At 49.8% G+C, this 19,184-nt stretch overlaps 1 protein-coding gene across 1 annotated transcript in view; it reads left to right on the forward strand.

Moving 5' to 3' along the window:
• LOC125626854 (vasoactive intestinal polypeptide receptor 1-like) overlaps positions 1-19,184 on the forward strand; it is a 73,517-nt gene that overhangs the window by 20,386 nt on the left and 33,947 nt on the right. The window contains exons 3-5 of the mRNA XM_075123548.1: positions 11,262-11,369; positions 14,745-14,845; positions 16,358-16,455. Coding sequence (XP_074979649.1) covers positions 11,262-11,369; positions 14,745-14,845; positions 16,358-16,455 — 307 coding nt within the window. The remainder of the gene's footprint in view (positions 1-11,261; positions 11,370-14,744; positions 14,846-16,357; positions 16,456-19,184) is intronic.

Below are 19,184 nucleotides of genomic sequence, written 5' to 3' on the forward strand. Positions count from 1 at the left end.
GTGTGTCTGCCTTTGGCACAGACCGGATTGCATCCAATGGCAGGAGCTCAGAAATCACCATCCCTGGCCAGAGCCAAGGCCCAGCCACTCAGGCTCCTGTGCCCAACAGCGCCCACAGCTGGATGTGACGGGATCCCCAGGGTGCAGCCTAGGATGGTGGGACTGTTGTGCCCCCTAAACTCTCCAGCCTGGCTGTCTCTCACAGTGCCTTGCTAGTGACCAGCAGCAAACCCCTCCAGGCACTGTGATCAGTCAGCACATCTGCATGTGGAGCCCACCACCCAGCTACCTTGCATGAATGCTCCCAGAGCCACTCATGAATCACACAGAGAAAGGTACCAGCCAAATCCCCGCAGCTCCCAGCACTGTACCTCAGGAATACACCATCTTGCACTGCTCAAGACAAGCAATGCAGATTTATTAATTGGTTCATCACTTCATCAAAGGAAAGTAGATATGCACCAGCCTTTGCAAACCTGAGCAGATTTACCGCACACTTCAGGCAAACTCACTGGTAAAGATAAACAGTTAAACAAATGTATTGACTACAAAAGATAGATTTTAAGTGATTATAAGTGATAGGCAAAAAGTCAGAATGGTTACCAAAATAAAATAAAGTAAAATATATCCCTTTATTCCATGTGCTTGGAGAACACAAATCTAGGCATATCTGGTGGGCATTGCTGAGTCCCCAGGCAAGGTTGAGCAATTCCCTGGGTGTGACCCTATGCAGGTGAGTCATTGAATTGTAGCTCCCTTGCTGGACAATGGCTGTTAATGGTTGTTCAACACCTGCCTGGACGTTGGTTATTCCCCTGGCTATTGTCTTTGGGGAGCTAGTATCTGGGTGCTTCCCAAACCCACAGCATATTTTAGTGACAACCATATAACACAATCTCATAACTTCATATGCATGAATGATACACATATTTAGATGGAACAGTGGGTTTCAGTAGATCATAACCTGTTCCGTGATACCTTACAAGGCATGCTTTGTATGCAATATCACAATCATATGCAAATGATGAAGATGGAGGTCAAAGGGTGCTTCCCTGGGATGTAGAGTGTCACACAGGGTACAACAGAGGAGGGTGCAAAGACCAAATGGCCCTGGGTGAGCAAACTCTTTCCCCCTCTCCAAATGCCATGGGGCACCCATGATGCTCTGCTCTCCACACACAGCTCAAAGTGTGGCCACTGCCAGCTGGGGAGTCTCTTTGCCAAGTTGTGCTGCCTCCTTCTGGGGTTATGCAGACACTGGTTGGAATAGGGAAAGGAATGCACAGATTGCCCTGTTCCTCCCCATTCCCTGCTGCTGCACGGCAAGTCACCCCCCACCATCACAGGCCGAGGAAGGATTTTGGTGGGAGGGTAACCCTTGTAGCAAATTTCTGGTGCAAACCCTCTGCCTGCCATTAACAAGCTGCTGATCCATGCTGCAGAGCTCAGTGTACAACACATGTCTGGCCCTTCATTTTCATTTTTTATTTTCTTTAAAATTTCCTGGGAATTTATCAGTGTTTACTACAAAAATTAAAATGCAGGTGAAAATTGGCGCAAACAATTAACTGAGCAGTTTCTGGGTAAATAGCATTCGCTTTTTCCCAAACTTAAAAAAACCCGCTTATATTCTGAAATACAGTCAGATCCACATTTTCATTTTTGACCCATGTTAGCATGAAAATCAGTTCACTGACTTTTATTTGCTTAACTGTGGATCACCATCCGTGATCTCTAGAGCCAGTATGTGGTGGGCATGGATTGACAACTGTACCTACACCAGCCTCGAGTCATTCCAGTATGTCTGACTTGAATCTCTGCTCAGGAAGGAGAGGTTCCTGAGCTGCCATCTCTCCTTCCAGAGCTGGGAGCTGGGTCTGAGGAGTTCTGGCACGTCGAACATTTGGGTGAAAATTGAATGAATAATGGCTTTTGTAAAACCTGGGACTTTTTTGGTAAAAATCAGTAAAAACCGAAAATGAAGCACCTTAAAGAGATGTTACCAACCTCCTCCTGCTTGCCAGGGTCCCAGTGTTGTTAGGAAGAGCTCTGTGCAAAGGGGGCCTTTGTTGAGGCCGCTGGACGCAGAGAGACACCATGGCTCTCTCTAGCCCCTAGGTGGACTGACAGCCTGCACTTCCCAGTCTCACAACACTGGGCTCCCTAAATCCTGGCCTGAGGGGGTGGGCTGCTGACAGTACAGCAGCAGGTCACCTCTGGATGCCCCTTTAGGTTGATTTAACTGTGCCCGTCTCTCCACTCCCAAATTCCAGAGATTTCATGGCATGTGCTGAACCGTGAACTCACTGGAGGAATCAGACGGGGGCGGATCTGACTGATTAAGAAGGGAAAAGCATCCCAACAAAACAGCTCAGGCTGGCTTGGTGGGGAAGGGGGTCAGGAACACAGCCAGTTTAGCCCTGAGCCAGGTGAGCAAGGGGCTAGGAAAGGCCCTTGCCAGCTGCCTGGAACAGGTGTGATGGGGGAGTGCAGGCAGGGCAGAGCTGGTGGGAAGCACTCCAGCAAGGGTAGGAGGTGAAAGCATGTCTGTGGCAGGGACTCTCATAATCAAGGCCATGTCATAGTCGAGAGATGGTATCGTGCACACTGTCCATTCAAAATCATGCAGGTCTTCTCGCCCCACTTGCTTACTGTCATGTGGCCCCATGCCCTTTCCCATAACATGCTGCCATGAACCAACAGTCTCAAGTGAGGATGCCACGTACTTGCACTGTTTTGCAGCTGGAAACAAGGAGAAGCCAGCACCAGGTGGCCAGCCACATAACACTAACACTGATAGAGAGAGTTGCACAGCTGTTTGCTCCCCAGGTATTAATCACTTACTTTGGGATAACTGATAAACAAAAGTGATTTTTATTAAGTATAAAAAGTAGGATTTAAGTAGTTCGAAGTAATAACAGACAGAACAAAGTAAGTCACCAAGTGAAATAAAACAAAACACACAAATCTAAGCCTAATACATTAAGAAACTGAATACAGGTAGGTTTCAGAGTAACAGCCGTGTTAGTATGTATTCGCAAAAAGAAAAGGAGTACTTGTGGCACCTTAGAGACTAACCAATTTATTTGAGCATGAGCTTTCGTGAGCTACAGCTCACTTCATCGGATGCATACCGTGGAAACTGCAGCAGACTTTATATATACACAGAGAATATGAAACAATACCTCCTCCCACCCCACTGTCCTGCTGGTAATAGCTTATCTAAAGTGATCATCAGGTGGGCCATTTCCAGCACAAATCCAGGTTTTCTCACCCTCCACCCCCCCACACAAATTCACTCTCCTGCTGGTGCTAGCCCATCCAAAGTGACAACTCTTTACATAATCAAGTCGGGCTATTTCCTGCACAAATCCAGGTTTTCTCACATCCCCCCCACCCCCATACACACACAAACTCACTCTCCTGCTGGTAATAGCTCATCCAAACTGACCACTCTCCAAGTTTAAATCCAAGTTAAACCAGAACATCTGGGGGGGGGGGGGGTAGGAAAAAACAAGAGGAAACAGGCTACCTTGCATAATGACTTAGCCACTCCCAGTCTCTATTTAAGCCTAAATTAATAGTATCCAATTTGCAAATGAATTCCAATTCAGCAGTTTCTCGCTGGAGTCTGGATTTGAAGTTCTGGCTACTATGGATGTAGAAGCCCTCTACACCAACATTCCACACAAAGATGGACTACAAGCCGTCAAGAACACTATCCCCGATAATGTCACGGCTAACCTGGTTGCTGAACTTTGTGACTTTGTCCTTACCCATAACTATTTCACATTTGGGGACAATGTATACCTTCAGATCAGCGGCACTGCTATGGGTACCCGCATGGCCCCACAGTATGCCAACATTTTTATGGCTGATTTAGAACAACGCTTCCTCAGCTCTCGTCCCCTAAAGCCCCTACTCTACTTGCGCTATATTGATGACATCTTCATCATCTGGACCCATGGAAAAGAAGCCCTTGAGGAATTCCACCATGATTTCAACAATTTCCATCCCACCACCAACCTCAGCCTGGTCCTGTCCACCCCAGAGATCCACTTCCTGGACACTACAGTGCTAATAAACAATGGTCACATAAACACCACCCTATACCGGAAACCTACTGACCGCTATTCCTACCTGCATGCCTCCAGCTTTCACCCTGACCACACCACACGATCCATCGTCTACAGCCAAGCTCTGCGATACAACCGCATTTGCTCCAACCCCTCAGACAGAGACAAACACCTACAAGATCTCTGTCAAGCTTTCTTACAACTACAATACCCACCTGCAGAAGTAAAGAAACAGATTGATAGAGCCAGAAGAGTTCCCAGAAGTTACCTACTACAGGACAGGCCTAACAAAGAAAATAACAGAACGCCACTAGCAGTCACCTTCAGCCCCCAACTAAAACTCCTCCAACGCATTATTAAGTATCTACAACCTATCCTAAAGGATGACCCAACACTCTCACAAGTCTTGGGAGACAGGCCAGTCCTTGCCTACAGACATCCCCGCAACCTGAAGCAAATACTCACCAACAACCACATACCACACAACAGAACCACTAACCCAGGAACTTATCCTTGCAACAAAGCCCGTTGCCAATTGTGCCCACATATCTATTCAGGGGACACCATCACAGGGCCTAATAACATCAGCCACACTATCAGAGGCTCGTTCACCTGCACATCCACCAATGTGATATATGCCATCATGTGCCAGCAATGCCCCTCTGCCATGTACATTGGTCAAACTGGACAGTCTCTACGTAAAAGAATAAATGGACACAAATCAGATGTCAAGAATTATAACATTCATAAACCAGTCAGAGAACACTTCAATCTCTCTGGTCACGCAATCACAGACATGAAGGTCGCTATCTTAAAACAAAAAAAACTTCAAATCCAGACTCCAGCGAGAAACTGCTGAATTGGAATTCATTTGCAAATTGGATACTATTAATTTAGGCTTAAATAGAGACTGGGAGTGGCTAAGTCATTATGCAAGGTAGCCTGTTTCCTCTTGTTTTTTCCTACCCCCCCCCCCCAGATGTTCTGGTTTAACTTGGATTTAAACTTGGAGAGTGGTCAGTTTGGATGAGCTATTACCAGCAGGAGAGTGAGTTTGTGTGTGTATGGGGGTGGGGGGGATGTGAGAAAACCTGGATTTGTGCAGGAAATAGCCCGACTTGATTATGTAAAGAGTTGTCACTTTGGATGGGCTAGCACCAGCAGGAGAGTGAATTTGTGTGGGGGGGTGGAGGGTGAGAAAACCTGGATTTGTGCTGGAAATGGCCCACCTGATGATCACTTTAGATAAGCTATTACCAGCAGGACAGTGGGGTGGGAGGAGGTATTGTTTCATATTCTCTGTGTATATATAAAGTCTGCTGCAGTTTCCATGGTATGCATCCGATGAAGTGAGCTGTAGCTCACGAAAGCTCATGCTCAAATAAATTGGTTAGTCTCTAAGGTGCCACAAGTACTCCTTTTCTTTTTGTGAATACAGGTAAATATCACCCTCAGAAATGTTCCAATAAGCTTCTTTCACAGACTAGACTCCTTGGTAGTCTGGGCCCAATCCTTTCCCCTGGTACAATCCTTGTTAGTTCCAGCAGGCATCTTAGGTGACAAGCGAGGGATTCCACATGACTGGGCCTTCTAAAGCCTCATCCACCTCATCCCCCTGGTCCGGTGGTCTATAGCAGACACCCACAGGAGTGATGTAGTGGTGGGAGTCTGCTATAGACCACCGGACCAGGGGGATGAGGTGGATGAGGCTTTCTTCCGGCAGCTCGCGGAAGCTACTAGATCTCATGCCCTGGTTCTCATGGGTGACTTTAATTTTCCTGATATCTGCTGGGAGAGCAATACAGCGGTGCATAGACAATCCAGGAAGTTTTTGGAAAGCGTAGGGGACAATTTCCTGGCGCAAGTGCTAGAGGAGCCAACTAGGGGGAGAGCTTTTCTTGACCTGCTGCTCACAAACCGGGAAGAATTAGTAGGGGAAGGAAAAGTGGATGGGAATCTGGGAGGCAGTGACCATGAGTTGGTTGAGTTCAGGATCCTGACACAGGGAAGAAAGGTAAGCAGCAGGATACGGACCCTGGACTTCAGGAAAGCAGACTTCGACTCCCTCAGGGAACGGATGGGTAGGATCCCCTGGGGGACTAACATGAAGGTGAAAGGAGTCCAGGAGAGCTGGCTGTATTTCAAGGAATCCCTGTTGAGGTTACAAGGACAAACCATCCCGATGTGTCGAAAGAATAGTAAATATGGCAGGCGACCAGCTTGGCTTAACGGTGAAATCCTAGCGGATCTTAAGCATAAAAAAGAAGCTTACAAGAAGTGGAAGGTTGGACATATGACCAGGGAAGAGTATAAAAATATTGCTCGGGCATGTAGGAATGAAATTAGGAGGGCCAAATTGCACCTGGAGCTGCAGCTAGCGAGAGATGTTAAGAGTAACAAGAAGAGTTTCTTCAGGTATGTTGGCAACAAGAAGAAAGCCAAGGAAAGTGTGGGCCCCTTACTGAATGAGGGAGGCAACCTAGTGACAGAGGATGTGGAAAAAGCTAATGTACTCCTTGCTTTTTTTGCCTCTGTCTTCACGAACAAGGTCAGCTCCCAGACTGCTGCGCTGGGCATCACAACATGGGGAATAGATGGCCAGCCCCCTGTGGAGAAAGAGGTGGTTAGGGACTATTTAGAAAAGCTGGACGTGCACAAGTCCATGGGGCCGGACGAGTTGCATCCGAGAGTGCTGAAGGAACTGGTGGCTGTGATTGCAGAGCCATTGGCCATTATCTTTGAAAACTCGTGGCGAACGGGGGAAGTCCCGGATGACTGGAAAAAGGCTAATGTAGTGCCAATCTTTAAAAAAGGGAAGAAGGAGGATCCTGGGAACTACAGGCCAGTCAGCCTCACTTCAGTCCCCGGAACAATCATGGAGCAGGTCCTCAAAGAATCAATCCTGAAGCACTTACATGAGAGGAAAGTGATCAGGAACAGTCAGCATAGATTCACCAAGGGAAGGTCATGCCTGACTAATCTAATCGCCTTCTATGATGAGATTACTGGTTCTGTGGATGAAGGGAAAGCAGGGGATGTATTGTATCTTGACTTTAGCAAAGCTTTTGACACGGTCTCCCACAGTATTCTTGTCAGCAAGTTAAAGAAGTACGGGCTGGATGAATGCACTATAAGGTGGGTAGAAAGTTGGCTAGATTGTCGGGCTCAACGGGTAGTGATCAATGGCTCCATGTCTAGTTGGCAGCCGGTATCAAGTGGAGTGCCCCAGGGGTCGGTCCTGGGGCTGGTTTTGTTCAATATCTTCATAAATGATCTGGAGGATGGTGTGGATTGCACTCTCAGCAAATTTGCGGATGATACTAAACTGGGAGGAGTGGTTGATACGCTGGAGGGCAGGGATAGGATACAGAGGGACCTAGACAAATTGGAGGATTGGGCCAAAAGAAATCTGATGAGATTCAATAAGGGTAAGTGCAGGGTCCTGCACTTAGGACGGAAGAACCCAATGCACAGCTAGAGACTAGGGACCGAATGGCTAGGCAGCAGTTCTGCGGAAAAGGACCTAGGGGTGACAGTGGACGAGAAGCTGGATATGAGTCAGCAGTGTGCCCTTGTTGCCAAGAAGGCCAATGGCATTTTGGGATGTATAAGTAGGGGCACAGCGAGCAGATCGAGGGATGTGATCGTCCCCCTCTATTCGACGTTGGTGAGGCCTCATCTGGAGTACTGTGTCCAGTTTTGGGCCCCACACTACAAGAAGGATGTGGATAAATTGGAAAGAGTCCAGCGAAGGGCAACAAAAATGATTAGGGGTCTGGAACACATGACTTATGAGGAGAGGCTGAGGGAACTGGGATTGTTTAGTCTGCAGAAGAGAAGAATGAGGGGGGATTTGATAGCTGCTTTCAACTACCTGAGAGGTGGTTCCAGAGAGGATGGTTCTAGACTATTCTCAGTGGTAGAAGAGGACAGGACAAGGAGTAATAGTCTCAAGTTGCAGTGGGGGAGGTTTAGGTTGGATATTAGGAAAAACTTTTTCACTAGGAGGGTGAAAAGAAAAGGAGTATTTGTGGCACCTTAGAGACTAACCAATTTATTTGAGCATGAGCTTTCGTGAGCTACAGCTCACTTCATCAGATGCATACCGTGGAAACTGCAGCAGACTTTATATATACACAGAGAATATGAGATGTTCACGAAAGCTCATGCTCAAATAAATTGGTTAGTCTCTAAGGTGCCACAAGTACTCCTTTTCTTTTTGCGAATACAGACTAACACGGCTGTTCCTCTGAAACCTGTCTTTATATTTCTAGTTTCGGATACAAGAATGATACATTCATACAAATAGGATGAATATATTCAGTAGATTATAAGCTTTGTAATGATAACTTACAAGAGACCTTACAAGGCCTACATGGCCTACCAAACCATTTCATAAGGCTTACAGCCTGCTTCAACACAATATACTAACAGCTGATTCATTAGCATTTTTTCATCAAGTTTACATTTTAGTTTACACAAGTGTGTAAATAGGTTGTTTCTCTGTACAGTATTGTCTATCTAAATACAGATGAAATAAGCGGAACTTAAAATAGATATCAATACAGGTGACTTTAAGTATTAAAGTATGTAGAATCTGTTTGCTACATGTATGCATAACACAAGGTTATGCTTAGATTTATGAGGCTTTCCTGTGTAATAAGGTTGGGCAACACACATGTATAGGAATAGGGTAATATCACTTTAAATAGATTGTGAGCCCTCTTGTGGTGCTCACAGTGTTCTGTGGATTTTAGAAGCCTCCGGAAACCAGTTGCATCCTGCTGCTCTAGGTAGCTAGGCCTGCCATGTTTGCGTAGGGTTTGTAAACACGAGAGTTGGCTTAGGATAATGATACCTCCTTTATGAAGCACTTTGAGGGCTACTAATGAAACGTGCTAGATAAGTGCTAGGTATTATTATTATTGTTATGATTAGACCTGGTCATAAATTTTCCATCAAAATGATTTTTTGATGGAAAATACAGTTTTCACAAAATCAAAATTTTCTTCAGAAAAATTTCAGTTTTGCTGAACTTTTTTGATTTTCCTTTGGCAAAATCCAAATATACCATTTTGGTTTAGGTTGGCCCAAATTGAAACATTTCAATTTGTTGAACTAAATCAAACCATTTAGTTTTGAGCCAGTTTGATATTAATCTGTCTGCATGAGCTGTCACGCTACCTCATGGGAGTAGTAGTTTGGGCTTCTTGTCTGGACTACATCTCCCATGATGCACCAAAGTCTCCCCTCTGATAAAGTGACAGAAGTGCATCATGGGAGTCCCATAACTTTGGTGCATCATGGGGGATGTAGTCTGGCCAGGGAGCGGGGACCATATGACTAACTGCAATATATCAAACAGATGCAGTTTAATGTTGAACTGACTTGTAACAAAAAATTTTAGACAGACAAGGTGGGTGAGGTAGTATCTTGTATTGGACCAACCAGTTGGTGAGAGAGACAAACTTTTGAGCCACACAGAGTCCTTCTTCAAGTCTGGGAAAGGTACTCAGAGTGTTACAGCTAAATGCAAGGTGGAACAGATTGTTTAGCATAAGTAGTTAGCAGACATTGTAAGGGCCCATTCAAGGTAGAGTGGTCCATTAACACCTCTGCAGACCTAGGACAAAAAGAGGGGGTTAGTGGGTTACAGATTGTTGTAATAAGCCATAAACTGTAATGCTGGGATGCTGTAATGCTTTTCCAGTCCCAAACCCCAAGAAGAGCTCTGCGTGGCTGAAAGCTTGTCCCTCTCACCAATGGAAGTTGGTCCAATAAAAGATGTGACCTCACCCACCTTGTATCTCCCTAATATCTGGGGACTGACACAACTACAACTATACTGCATACAACAATTTTTTTGTCATTTATGAATTTAAATTTTTCTGAGCAATTTGTTCCATGGAAAGTTTTACTGTTTCATTTTTGCCCTGATCTGGGACCAAAAAACTGTTTAAATATCAGAGTTTCTCCCAGGACAGAGACTTTGCTTTTCACAGAGCTCTGGTACATATGGCTATGTGGAACCCAGCTGTACACTGTGATTTCTTCGCATTATTTATCTGGTGTAAAGAGCATGAGACACAACACATTGTCAGTGGGAACCATGGTATCAAACAAGTAGGACAGAATTATTCTTAGTGCCAATCAAATGGGACCAAACCCAACCAACACAGAGGACCTATAGGAAAGTGAATGTGATCTTGGAGGAATCTTGTAGCTTAGCTGTTGGGAGGGAACCCTATTTGACTGTATGACTTGCCTTCCCTTTGCAAACAGGAAGCTGTTTTCCACTCCAGAGCTATGGTCTAGCAGAATACACGTAACAGTGGCAGGTACAAACTCCTCAGTTCTAGTCCTGGCTCTGCCACTGAGTTGTTAGGACAGTCACTTAACTGCTGGGTCTCAGTGCCTCCATTGGTATGATGGGGGATAACAATACTTGTCTATTGCACTGGGTGGGCTATTGGGTGATTGCCAAGGGCTGCATGACCCTGACTTAGCCGATCCAGCTGTTGTCAGACTTCAAGAAAAGAAATGACTGATCCTTTGAGCAGAATGTATTCACATTGGCTTTAGGGGATCTGTATTTTGTCTGGCTTCCTATGGAGCTAGTAATCCTCATTGCATAGGTGAATGACCCAGTCTGCTGCACACCCCCTGCGCTGCGTGCATCCTAATTCCCACAGGGGGTTGCACAGATGAGGAAGGAGCCAGGGGGATCAAATCTTTAAAGACTAGCTTGCTTCAGTGCAGCTGCTCTCTTCTTATAGAGCAACTGCACCCCCGCTCGCAGAGATGGGCAGGCACCATCCAGATTCTGAGGCTGCTGCAGCCTCACCTGCCTTTGGCTTTCACTTTGAACGACAGCATGTTGACGCAGTAATGTTTTTATTTCTAACACCTAACTGAGGATCTGGTGTGAAATTTCTCCTTTACTGACTGCAGTGAGTTGACCCAGGACTGGGGAGAAGGGAGGTGTGGTTGGGTAACCTCTCTGCAGGTGGGGGTGCTGAGTTCTGATGAGGGAGGCCATGGGGTGTCAACTGATGAGGAGACCCCTTTCTTTTTTGGGGGTGACTTGCCCTGGTGCCCACCAAATGATGGCTACACTCTCCAGATGCCACCTGGTGACTTGCTCATTTCCACCCCCAACGCTAACGTTGTTCTTGGTTCTCCCAGGCTGCCTGAGGGAGTGGGATGGCGTCAGCTGCTGGCCGGCGGTGTCAGTTGGCCAGTCCCAAGCAGTGACCTGTCAAGAGATCCTTCAAGTATTCAAGAAATCTCAAGGTGTAGTGCTGGGATCCCACAGCCCTCTAGTAAAGGGGCCGGTATCCCTCAAAGCCACCGCGCTGGGGGCTCTGTGCTCGGGTAGCTGGTTCCTCACTCCCACCTCTTGCTGGGAATGGAGACTAGAGCTGGGGGGTGAATCGTTTTCAGCAAATAGTAAATTTGCACAAAAATGCATTTCACGGGACTCTGAAACTTTTCCCAAATTCGGGAGGAATTCAGTGAATAGACAAAAAAGGGAGAATATTTTTGAAAAGCCGAAAAGCTTCGCTTTGGCCATTTCAGTTTCTGATTGAATGAAACATTTCAGTCAGTGATTTGCTCAGTTCTAGCGGAGGCTGCTCCTATGGCTCTTGGGGAGGGCAGCGTCTCAGGAATCACCCCACCCCTTATTCAACAGAGACACAGCCTGAGTGCCCCTTCAGCATCTGTCACCCATCCAACAGTCAGGTGCCTCCTCCCCTTTAGGCTCTGGCAGATTCTGGCTTGCGGTGCCATGTAGAGCAGGCCCACAGGCTGCTTCTGGCACCAGTCCCCCAGCCCTGAGCCTCTGCAGCTGCACATGCACCCCTGTCTTTTTCTCCAGCACCCCTCTTTTCCTGGGCTGGAAGAAGAAGTGGGATCTCTAATCCTGCCAGCCCCCTAACTAGCCAGGCCTTTCCCAATGCTGATACCTGGAAAGGGGTTGTCTAGCCACCCAGCAGCCCACTCACAGGGGCTGCCCTAGAGAAGGAGAGGGCTTCTCCCATGGGTAGTCCCTCTGTCTGCCTGCAGGTGAAGTGACCCTTCTGGACAGAGTCAGAGAGAGAGAGAGGGCACCAGGCTTATAACAGGGTCAGCAGAGGCTGTCATGGGATTCAGAGAAACAGCTGTGTTAGTCTGTCTTCGCAAAAAGAAAAGGAGTACTTGTGGCACCTTAGAGACTAACCAATTCATTTGAGCATGAGCTTTCGTGAGCTACAGCTCACTTCATCGGATGCATACCGTGGAAACTGCAGAAGACATTATATACACACAGAGACCATGAAACAATACCTCCTCCCACCCCACTGTCCTGCTGGTAATAGCTTATCTAAAGTGATCATCAAGTTGGGCCATTTCCAGCACAAATCCAGGTTTTCTCACCCTCCGCCCCCCCCACACAAACTCACTCTCCTGCTGGTAATAGCTCATCCAAAGTGACAACTCTCTTCACAATGTGTATGATAATCAAGGTGGATCATTTCCAGCAACAAATCCAGGTTTTCTCACCCCCCCCCCACACCAGACGTTCTGGTTAAACTTGGATTTAAACTTAGAGAGTGGTCAGTTTGGATGAGCTATTGCCAGCAGGAGAGTGAGTTTGTGTGTGTGTGTGTGTTTCTGGGGGGGGGGGGGGTGTGAGAAAGCCTGGATTTGTGCTGGAAATGGCCCACCTTGATTATCATGCACATTGTAGGGAGAGTGGTCACCTTGGATAAGCTATTACCAGCAGGAGAGTGAGTTTGTGTGTGTGGTTTTTGGAGGGGGGTGAGGGGGTGAGAGAACCTGGATTTGTGCAGGAAATGGCCCACCTTGATTATCATACACATTGTAGGGAGAGTGGTCACTTTGGATAAGCTATTACCAGCAGGAGAGTGAGTTTGTGTGTGTGGTTTTTGGAGGGGGGTGAGGGGGTGAGAGAACCTGGATTTGTGCAGGAAATGGCCCACCTTGATTATCATACACATTGTGAAGAGAGTTGTCACTTTGGATGAGCTATTACCAGCAGGAGAGTGAGTTTGTGTGGGGGGGGCGGAGGGTGAGAAAACCTGAATTTGTGCTGGAAATGGCCCAACTTGATGATCACTTTAGATAAGCTATTACCAGCAGGACAGTGGGGTGGGAGGAGGTATTGTTTCACGGTCTCTGTGTGTATATAATGTCTTCTGCAGTTTCCACAGTATGCATCCGATGAAGTGAGCTGTCGCTCCCGAAAGCTCATGCTCAAATAAATTGGTTAGTCTCTAAGGTGCCACAAGTACTCCTTTTCTTTTTGTCATGGGATTGAATCACCCCTTGGAGTAAATTCGTGCACACTCTAGCCCTGAACACTCTAGGGTGCTGTGCGCCGTTAGTAGCTGGACACTTGCAGTGGACAGTGGAGAGGCTGCCAGTTGCGCTGGGCCCTGGCAGTGCCAGCCTAGTTCCCCGCACCTTTCTGGGCAGCCCTCTCAAATTCCAGCCCGCCTTAAAGGGGCAGGGGCCAGGGCAGAAGGAGGTCATTCCAAATACCATCATCACAGTGAGTTGGGGGCAGGAAGGTCTGATGTAAAGGCCACCAGAGAGCAGTGCAATGCTCTCAGCCTGGTGCAATGCACATATCTCCTGACATGTGCAGTGTGGCTTTCTGGCTCTGGGCAGCTGCACTGATGGGCAGTAGTGCCCTGGGCATGCACCTTAAAATAGTTACCTGTAGGCAGCAGTGGGGCGTAGTGGAGGGAATTTTGGCCTGGGACACAGCAAGCTTGAGTTCTATTCCTGGCTCTGCTGCTAGGTGAATCATGTCCCTGCTCTGTGCCTCAGTTTCCCCGTCTGTAAAATGAGGATAATGATGGTGACCTCCTTGGCAAAGTGCTGTGAGATCTACTGCTGACAAGTGCTAGATATGAACCGGATATTATTATTATTTCGAAGCTGTTCTTTCCTGGTAGCAAAGCAGGAGTCCCTTATTGGGCTTTGACTGCAGCCAAGCTAGGTTCTGAGTGCACTCATTTCAGCATTGTCAGAGCACAAAGAAAACTGACCGGCCACAGGGGCAAATAAGTATAATTTACTAATGCTCTGGGGCTTTGATAAACATTTGCCTTGGGTCATAGTGTAGGCCTGGGACAGGTCACCTGAGACGGAGACTTGCTGAGAATCTTACCAGCAACTGAGGCTGTGATGACATGATCTTTGGGATGTATATATGTGATATGATGTATGTTGGGGCTAATCCATAGACAGTACACGGAGGGCTGTGTGATGACCTCCAATCTAGTTCTTTGTGCTGGGTGGGATTCCCAAAAGCTCTCGGCACTGGCTTTACTGCTCCCAGTGCCACCAGCTGGAGCAGGGTTAGGCCAGTGCTGAGTGGTCTGGGACCTGGCATGAGTGGCGTCGAGTCCCCTCCACATCCCTCTTCTCCAGTTACAGCAGGGTTGTCAGCGCCAGGCATCCAGGATGGGGCCCCCAGCTTCAAGCCTCAGGGCATGGCTGAGAACCAGAAACTGACATTGGAGCCCCTTAGAACAGAAACACTACAGTGCAGCCTGGGAGCTGGGGCAGAGGGTTGGGGGCTGGGGCAGGATCTGGGGTGCTGGCAAGGAGGTTGGGGGTTGAGGTCCTTGTAAGAGCTTCACTTTGTCAATGCAGTGTTGATACGCAAGAACTGCACAGAGTCTGGCTGGAGCAGCCCCAGCCCTCCGTACTACGCCTGTGAGCTGGATGGCAGCAATAAGGACACAGAAGCCAAGGCAAGTGCAGCAAGACTGTGCCAGGGAATGGGGCAGGGGCTGGTCTCCCCATTGCAAGGCTCTGCTGGGGAGTGGGGCGGGGGCTGGTATCCCCATTGCAAGGCTCTGCTGGGGAGTGGGAGGGGGGCTGGTATCCCCATTGCAAGGCTCTGCTGGGGAGTGGAACGGGGGCTGGTATCCCCATTGCAAGACACTGCTTGAGAGTGGGAGGGGGGCTGGTATCCCCATTGCAAGGCTGCGCAGGGGACTCTGGGGTTTGCCACTTAATGGAAGAGTTGTTTAAAAATGAACCAGCCTAGATTTAATTAAACACTGATGAGGGCCCACATCAGAACCAAACTGAACTCCACTAACTGGGGCAGGCTGGGTCCCCTGGGGCTGGTGGGCAGGTTGTCGGGGGCTCTAGGGAGTAGGCTGGGTCCCCTGGGGCCGGTGGGTGGCTAGCCGGGGTCTCTCTGGGGCAGGCCGGGTCCCCTGGGGCTGGTGGGCAGGTTGTCGGGGGCTCTAGGGAGTAGGCTGGGTCCCCTGGGGCCGGTGGGTGGCTAGCCGGGGTCTCTCTGGGGCAGGCCGGGTCCCCTGGGGCTGGTGGGCAGGTTGTCGGGGGCTCTAAGGAGCAGGCTGGGTCCCCTGGGGCCGGTGGGTGGCTAGCCGGGGTCTCTCTGTGGCAGGCCGGGTCCCCTGGGGCTGGTGGGCAGGTTGTCAGGGGCTCTAAGGAGCAGGCTGGGTCCCCTGGGGCCGGTGGGTGGCTAGCCGGGGTCTCTCTGGGGCAGGCCGGGTCCCCTGGGGCTGGTGGGCAGGTTGTCGGGGGCTCTAGGGAGTAGGCTGGGTCCCCTGGGGCCGGTGGGTGGCTAGCCGGGGTCTCTCTGGGGCAGGCCGGGTCCCCTGGGGCTGGTGGGCAGGTTGTCGGGGGCTCTAGGGAGTAGGCTGGGTCCCCTGGGGCCGGTGGGTGGCTAGCCGGGGTCTCTCTGGGGCAGGCCGGGTCCCCTGGGGCTGGTGGGCAGGTTGTCGGGGGCTCTAGGGAGTAGGCTGGGTCCCCTGGGGCCGGTGGGTGGTTAGCCGGGGTCTCTCTGGGGCAGGCCGGGTCCCCTGGGGCTGGTGGGCAGGTTGTCGGGGGCTCTAGGGAGTAGGCTGGGTCCCCTGGGTCCGGTGGGTGGTTAGCCGGGGTCTCTCTGGGGCAGGCCGGGTCCCCTGGGGCTGGTGGGCAGGTTGTCGGGGGCTCTAAGGAGCAGGCTGGGTCCCCTGGGGCTGGTGGGCGGTTTCTGTGGGCTCTAGGGGGCAGGCCTGGTCCCCTAGGGCTGGTGGGCAGTATGCCGAGGTGTCTAGGGGGCGGGTCGGTCCCTTGGGGCCCTCATGGATGGTGGCATGAACACCACAGGACCCAAAGTCTGTCAGCAGCATGTCCTCCCCTACCCCACATTTCCACCCCACTGAGGGTCCAGAGGGTCGGGTGCTCCCAGTTGCGCGGCCATGCTCTAGCTGACCTGCTGACTCAGCTGTGCCTTTCTCTTCCAGGGGGCCTACTTTGCCACTGTGAAGGTGCTTTATACCTGCGGCTACTCCGCCTCCCTGGCTGCTCTGCTCCTGGCCATCAGCATCTTCTCCTGCTTCAGGTAGGGCTGTGGCCCCAACAGCTCCGTGCACTGCGGGAGGCAGGAGGTAGCTGAGCCCCTTGCCTGCTGCCAGGCCAGATCTAGGTCCCAATTGCTCACAGCCACTGGGGTCCAGGGGTTTGCCATGAAGTGACAGAAGCCAACTAGAGCAGGGGCTACAGCAAGTGGATTTGAGCCAGTGGGAGCGTGGGGAGAATGTGGGCGGTGGAGGAGACCCTTACTCATGGGAGGAAACAGGAGTGCTTACAGGCAAAGTGGAATCTGCCCCCCCATTTGACCCACCAACACACAGATACAGAGTGGGGACATTGAGTCTGCAGGCTGCTGATTCCAGGTGTCAGTGGCTTGGTTGCAGTCATAGGTTGCTCCCAGTAGCAGGGGAAGCTTCCTAAAAGTGTGGGGGGCTACTGTTGCCCGAACTGTGGCCCCACCCCTGCACTGCCCCTTCCTCCCTGCTCACTCCTCTCTGCCCCCTTACGGCCGGTAAAAAAAGGTTTTAAAAGTGGTGGGGCCATGGCCTCCTGCCCCCGCTCTGTTCCGACGCCCTGGTTGCTCCCGTCTGCTGCAGGCTCAGGGACCATCTACACTGGAGCTGGGGGGATAATCTCCACCTTGGGGAGACATACACATGCTAGCTTTGACTGAGTTAGCGTGCTGCAAATAGCAGCATGGCCACGGCGGTGCAAACAATGCCCTGGGCTAACTGCTCCAGTCCATGCTCCTCCAAGACCCTAGGTATGATCAGCCCTTCCTCTCTATACAAAGTCCAAGATGCATTTGCTACAAAGGGCCCCATTCTCCACTGACCTGCCCTTGGAGCTGTCATTCACCCCAGTGTGAAGTGCAGGTGAACTGCAGCGTTCTGATCTGGCAGCGTTTCTCACTTGTCTCCATGATGGCAGGAGGTGCAGGTAGGGTAGACAGGGACACATTTCACTTAAATGCTATTTGAACAACAATAAATCCCCAAATAGCACTGCCCAGCTTAGACGGGCCAGTCTACAGAAGTGGAATCTGGAACATTTGTTTCTTCTTCAGTGTCATGTGAGTAGCTCCTGTTGCCACCTCCTGCAAACCCAGCTGATGTTACCCTGACACTGCCAAGTGTCAGTCACTCACATCACGTCAGAGATGAAAGAAATTCATGTTTTTCTTCTCAGTTCTAGCTGAAGAAGTGAAGCCCCTCTGCAAAATGGCCTCTAGGGGAACAGGTGTGACCTGAATTCTGCAATCTTTATGGACAATGTTTCATAGAATCATAGACTATCAGGGTTGGAAGGGACCTCAGGAGGTCATCTAGTCCAACCCACTGCTCAAAGCAGGACCAGTCCCCAGTTTTTGCCCCAGATCCCTAAATGGCCCCCTTAAGGATTGAACTCACAACTCTGGGTTTAGCAGGCCAATGCTCATACCACTGAGCTATCCTCCTCCCCACCAATGTTTGAATGATTCTGTACTCATAGTGCTCTGTCTGTTGTAGTTGTGGGCTAACAGACATGATTCCTGTAGCTAATTAGCAACCAGAGCTATTCAGTGTTGCGGCCTTGCCCGGATACAGCTGCCCTCTTGCTATAAAGGCTGAGAGTTCAAGCCCCCTGGGTATAGATCTAAAAATTAACTTAGCAATTTTCCCCCTCTCAACTTGCTTATACGGTGGAATCATTAATGGCATCTAGCACTTATGCCCCAAGTATTCCCCAGGTGAAAAAGCTAAAGGAGGAGAAGGCTGGGTGATTTCTGACAAACAACCTTGACAGACAAGGGCAAGCCAGGGAAACAGGATACAGTTTGAGGGACTGCCTAGGAATCTGGGGTGTGGCAGGTTGAATCAGACCAGTGTCCATCTAGGCCAAGGTCCTGTCTTCAACAGGGCTAGAAGCGGCTGCTTGAGAGGAAGGTAAAAGGTGGGATAACCTGCCCCTAGGAAAAGTCTCCTCCTCACCCCTTGTAAGGAGCAGCAGGTCAAGAAAATGGGATTGCAGAGTCCTTGGCAGCAGCCATCTCCACGCCAGCACCTAACAGCTGTGGCAGTGGACGCACTTGGCAAGGGGCTGACTAACATGACATTCCTGGTTGCTGATTGGCCTGGACATACTATTTAAGCCTGGGGAGGGTACAGGAAGTTTGTCTGTGCAACTAGGTGGATCCCCAGCTAGTTGCTGCTACAGACCTAGCTTCCTCATTCTGGTTCCTGACCCTGGCTTTTCCCTCCTGGCTCTGATACCTAGTTTCTGATTCGGCTTTGTGTCCTGCTTCTGACTTCTGGTTAGTGACCTCGCCTTTACCTCCTGGCCCTGACTCTTGACTCCTGACTTGGCCTCAACTCCAGATTCTGTTCCTGATCCCACAGAGACCCACAACTCTGATTCCTGATGTCTGACTCTGGCTCTCGCTGTGAGGCCAGCGGCCCATGACCTGGCTCTGACAGCTTGCACAGACCATCTAAACGCAGCCCATGCAATGCCCTGGTGAGGGAAGAAGGCGTTTCGGTGCCCAGATGAGCCGAAGGGCCTCTGGATATGCCGGAGTGGATTGTTGAAATATAGGCAGAAAATCAGGCTCCACGTGCTCGAGTGACGCAGATGTTGTCAGAAAATCAAATCTGGCGTGACCAGGTAACCTATGTGCAGGAGGGAAATGCTTCATTCCAAACTTGGGGCACGAGCCTGTTCCCGGAACAAGGCCCCACCATGCCTTTGCCTGAACGGTTCGACAGGGACCAGCGGAAG

The sequence above is a fragment of the Caretta caretta genome, chromosome 27, assembly GCF_965140235.1.
Source record: "Caretta caretta isolate rCarCar2 chromosome 27, rCarCar1.hap1, whole genome shotgun sequence".
NCBI lineage: Eukaryota > Metazoa > Chordata > Testudines > Cheloniidae > Caretta > Caretta caretta.